The following is a 4,661-nucleotide window of genomic DNA, read 5'->3' on the forward strand; positions in this document are numbered from 1 at the left end:
CTCCCTCGCCAGTCCGGTCTACTCGGCTTTGAAATCCTCGGTCTCTGAAGGGGCGTGGATGAAAATACCTGTCGGTGAACACCTGCGGGAGGCACCTGCTGCTGCGGGACAGGCTGCGCTCTCCGCCGCTACAGGAGAAGCAGCGTGGACGCTGGTCCTTGCCCTGCTACTTGCGGGATCTCTCCTACACCCACCGTCATGACTTCCCGCATGGGATACAGACGAGAGGTTTCCTGCAGCCACGCACTTCCCCTCGCCGTGGAAGGAGCCCCCGGGACGCGGGTGGGCGCTGGGAGCGTCCCTCAGCCTCCCGCCAGAGGAGCTGGGGGAATGCGAGGGTCTGGCGACTGCAAAGCGTGGGGCTGCCCCGGCCCCGCTGGGCTCACCCGTGGACCGAACCCACCAGCTCCGTGAGACGGTGCCGTGACCGAGGGACCTGAGCGACCGACACGTTATCTGCAGCCGAGTGAGCTGGTGCCGGGTGGCAGCAAGATCCTCCCTTCGGGATTTTTTTCCCTTTTATTTTTTCCGCCCCTCTCTCCCTGCCCTGGAGGCGCCCCACGCGGCCCACGCTGAGGGGCCCCGTGCGAATCCGCTCCGAGCCCCGGCTCGTCCTCGCCACCTGAGCTCGCTGCCGCCGGCTACGGTAGAAAATAACGGGGCCGGGGGAGCCCCCACGGGCAAGAACCGCCGCGAAGTCGTTTGGACAAGCGAGCTCCGTGCTGCCCGCATGCTCTCACTGCCGCCTCCCTGGCGCAGCTCTAGTTAGGCCAGACCCTTCAGCGAAGCTTCGAGCTCTCTGAGCCCGGTGAGAGCCGAACCGGCGGCAACTGCAGCCTTTCTCGGTTACTGAAGCGCTGCCCTCTCCTTTCCCACCGGAGCCTCCGAGGGACGTGTGTCCGCACGCCGAGAAGAGCGCTGGTTGTGCGGCGGGGAGCGCGGCTCTCGGGGGGATGCGCCGTTCTTCTTGCAGACGTCTCCTCTCACGTAGCTCTTCCCACTGAGCATCGCCACCGGGAGCCTAGACAACAGACAGGCGGAAAAATAAAGCAAAATGAAGCCACAAAGACCTGGGGGAAGAGGATCGCTCTGCAATCCAGTCTAGACTGCACCTGCTTCGGTATCGGCTGCTGCACCTCATGAGCAGGCGAGCAGCACTCGCTGTTGGAGGAGCTGGTGATCGCCGCGAGGACCGGTAAAACACAACAAAAAAAAACCAAAAAAAAAACCAAGCCAAAAAACCGTCATCGATCCTGGACGGCTATGCTTAACTTACGCATGAAGAGAGTTTTCCTTAAATAATTTTTTTCTCGTATAACTCGTATTCCTAAAAATCCCATCATAGAGAGATTCCTATTAGTAGAAGATCAGTAATAAAAGTCAAAACGCGACGTATTCACGGAAAGGATGGGCTAGGCAATAGGCAAACCTGCCCGCGAACGACCCTCTTGGAGACTCGTTTGGGTTCCCGACTGAGGCAGAAGGGGCTGGCGGCCCAGGGAGGGCTCCATTTTCGGTGGCTCTTGCGGGCTCCGAGGCGCAGGTGCCGTGCCGGGACCCGCTCAGTGTCGCTCGCTTGTCTCCGCACGGAGATGCAACCCCCGGGGGCTGCCCAAGCTGCAGGGGGCCCGGCGGGAGGAGCCGGCGGTCCCGATTCGCCGTCGGGGCTCCGGAGAGCGGGGACACGTGGCCGGAGAACGGAGGGCGCCGGAGAGAAGCGACGTCGGGGGACGCGGGCGAGAGAAGTGACGGCGTCGGTTTTCTTCCCTGCAAAGTCCTTCTCTCTGGCGGGCATGCCCAGCCGCGAGGAGCGTTTGTTCCATTTCTTACTTGTTTTAAAGAAAAGAAAGAAAAAAAGGAGGCCGGCACTGCCGCGTTGTCTGCTCCGAACATCCGGGCGCGCTCGCCGCAGCCTGGGAGGTCTACATCCCTTGTCTTCGTTAATAAGGAAAAGCCCAACACAGTGCGTGTTTTAGCTGGCATGGATTTAATGGATCACATCCTGAAAATTATTTTTTCTCCCTGCCTTGTTAAAGTAGAGGAGTCTGGGGGAGTTACTGGCCACGGGCCCTGCGTGGCGCCCACCACCGTGGTTCTTGGGGCGAGGAGGTTTGTTATCGCTGTTGCACGTAACAACGGCAGTTGAGACCGGGCGCCAGGGCTGCGCCTCTGGTGAGAGCCGAGCTCCTGTGGAGCCCAGGGATGATGAGTGTTAGTATCAAAGCATCTTTTCAGGTGGAAAATCCGCATCTCCCGAGCACGTGCTGGCTCCTACTGAGAACAGGAAGGCGGAGTGATGAGTGCCACCGGTGTCCTCAGAGCGCTGGCGCTCTCCGGACGGCTGTTCCAGGATGGGTGCTTGTTCTCATGCCTTTTGTGCGTGAAAGCACCACGAGGAGAACTGAAAGTGGCCCTGATTTTAATCACACATCATTGCCCCTGTCTGCTAGGTCCATAAAGTTCGCCTGCAGGCTGGAATAGCATTGACTCATCCTGAACTCTCTTCCAGTGGCTGGTTACTGAAGTGGAATCTGTCTGATCGACTTAATAAGAATTTACCACTGCACTAAATGACGAAAATTTGTTTTTTGCATGGCTGGGTTTTTGCAGTTGATGGCATTTTGAGCTCTCCCTCCTGGAGGCAAATAATCCCCATAAATACTCTTATTCCTGACCTCATTAGTCAGATTCAGAGCCAACACTGCTTTGAACTGTTTTCTAGAGAGCTGCTTTAGTTACTTCTAAGCATGTTGGGAAGTGAGAAAACTCTGACCTGTGCACCTTGCAATAACAATGTAGGGTTCCTGCAAAGGACCAACAGCCTGGAGGACAAGGGCCGGATCGTTAGCTCCCTGAAGGAAAGGCAGTCCTCCAAGGGCCTGCTGGCGTGCGAGAACAGCGAGAAGGAATCCAGGTTCCGGCGCACCGAGACAGATTTCTCCAATTTGTATGCCAGAGGTAAACACTATTTACAGCTTCTGCTTGCTCCATCTCGGGCACGTCCCTAAATAGTCTGCCCTCGCCTCCCTTGCTAGTGCAGCCACGTTCAGACCGTGCTTTTGCTTGCTTGTTCTTGAAGGAAGGTCTCTGTGTGTGTTGGTGTGTGTTCGCTGAAAGCCGCACTGGCGATGCGGCCAAGTTTCCCGAAATGTAATCTTATGTATTTTGGGATGATCCTCTGGAGCTCAGCTCTAGCGATGGATCCATCTAGAGATGGATCTCACTCCAGATCCATCCTCCAGGAGAAGACTAGTTTTATAATGTATTTTCTCCTCAGTAAAATACCAATGACACGGTCTGTGATTGCTGGTACGGGGTCACCGATAGGAAGGGTGGGGAAAGGAGATCAGCCCCTTTGCGGGGGGGGGTCAGCGTTGCAGGAGAAGGGCAGGTGCGGGTTTGGGGTGCTTTAGGCCCCCGGGAGGTCACTGCCCCGCACAGCGTGTGCGTTGCAGGGCGTGCTTTTGGCCGAAGTGCCTCGGAAGTGTCCCCGCCGTTCGTGTGGGCCACCTGGGCTCGCCCTTCCCCACGGGGCAAGAGGGGCCGGGAGCCCCGAGGGCAGCCGCGGGATTCACTCGCCGGGGAGCGAGCGGGGCGACCCGGGACCGGGCGCCCGCCCCGCTACAGCCAGGCTGCCCCGGGACGGCGGCTTCCACGTCCCGGGATGGTCGTTCATCTCCGCCTCTCGCTCACAAAGCAGGCGCTGACAGCTGTTTTGCCCCGCAGATTTGCTGCCCGCCAAGAATGGCGAAGAGCAGACCATGCAGTTCCTGCTGGAGGTCGTGGACATCCTCCTCAATTACGTGAGGAAGACGTTTGACAGATCCACCAAAGTGCTGGACTTCCACCACCCGCACCAGCTCCTGGAGGGCATGGAGGGCTTCAACCTGGAGCTCTCGGACAACCCCGAGTCTCTGGAGCAGATCCTGGTGGACTGCCGGGACACGCTGAAATACGGAGTGAGGACAGGTAGGTTCTCGCACACTATGAAAAGTCTCTCCTAGGGCTTTTCTCTGGCCAATGGGGAAGGGAGTGGGCTTGACCCCACGGAGGTAAGCCCACACCCTCTCCGCGTTCTCACCTCTGCCTCCCTGGGGGCTCAGCTCCAGGGCTGTCTGGCGCTGGAGGTGTCTCTGCTCAGAAATGTCAGCTATTGAGGCTCCATCCATCCCCGACGGGCAGGGCTCGGTGCTGTTTGTGGTGCCCAGAAACAAGTTTTTAAGACGTAATCTCTTTCAGTTGATAAAACGCGAGCTGTCTGTATCTCCGGGGAGCAATATAATTAGGTAAACGAGGGCATAAATGACACTGAATTTGCAGTTTTTCTTCTTTATGTTCACCAGACGTTTAATGCAAAAGAGACTGAAATCCTAGGAATCATCACTTAAGGAACCCCGTGGATTTCAGGCCCCGCCCATCCGGGTCCTTCAGAATCAGATGGAAATGCCCGTTTGCAATCACGTCTGTTACTGGGTGAGCTGTAGCCCGGCTCTAGAGCAAAATCTGTGCTCTTTTAGGCTGTTTGGCCTGAAGTGTTTTACATCTGTGTTAGCAGAAAGCTCGGTTGGCAGGAAGCCCTGGCTGCTGTTACGTGCCCAGGTCAGGAACCGGAGCGATAACGGGGCGGGGGCCGTACCTCCCCCCCCCCCCCCCCCCCCCCC

General features: G+C 57.7%; 2 protein-coding genes across 2 annotated transcripts in view; one reads left to right on the plus strand and one right to left on the minus strand.

Moving 5' to 3' along the window:
- Nucleotides 1-518: 518 nt before the first annotated feature.
- LOC106895255 lies at nucleotides 519-2,038 on the minus strand. The gene is made up of 2 exons (XM_014954566.1): nucleotides 1,277-2,038; nucleotides 519-1,021 (listed from the first exon to the last, which is right to left on the minus strand). The coding sequence occupies exon 1, from the start codon at nucleotides 1,981-1,983 to the stop codon at nucleotides 1,381-1,383; it is 603 nt and encodes a 200-aa protein (XP_014810052.1). The 5' UTR covers nucleotides 1,984-2,038; the 3' UTR covers nucleotides 519-1,021; nucleotides 1,277-1,380.
- Nucleotides 2,039-2,727: 689 nt separating this feature from the next.
- Nucleotides 2,728-4,661, plus strand: part of GAD1 (glutamate decarboxylase 1) — a 27,803-nt gene continuing 25,869 nt past the window's right edge. The window contains exons 1-2 of the mRNA XM_014954565.1: nucleotides 2,728-2,958; nucleotides 3,727-3,969. Of these exons, the coding sequence (XP_014810051.1) occupies nucleotides 2,748-2,958; nucleotides 3,727-3,969 (454 nt within the window). The 5' untranslated portion in view covers nucleotides 2,728-2,747. The remainder of the gene's footprint in view (nucleotides 2,959-3,726; nucleotides 3,970-4,661) is intronic.

This window comes from Calidris pugnax, unplaced genomic scaffold, assembly GCF_001431845.1.
Source record: "Calidris pugnax isolate Ruff unplaced genomic scaffold, ASM143184v1 scaffold103, whole genome shotgun sequence".
Lineage (NCBI taxonomy): Eukaryota > Metazoa > Chordata > Aves > Charadriiformes > Scolopacidae > Calidris > Calidris pugnax.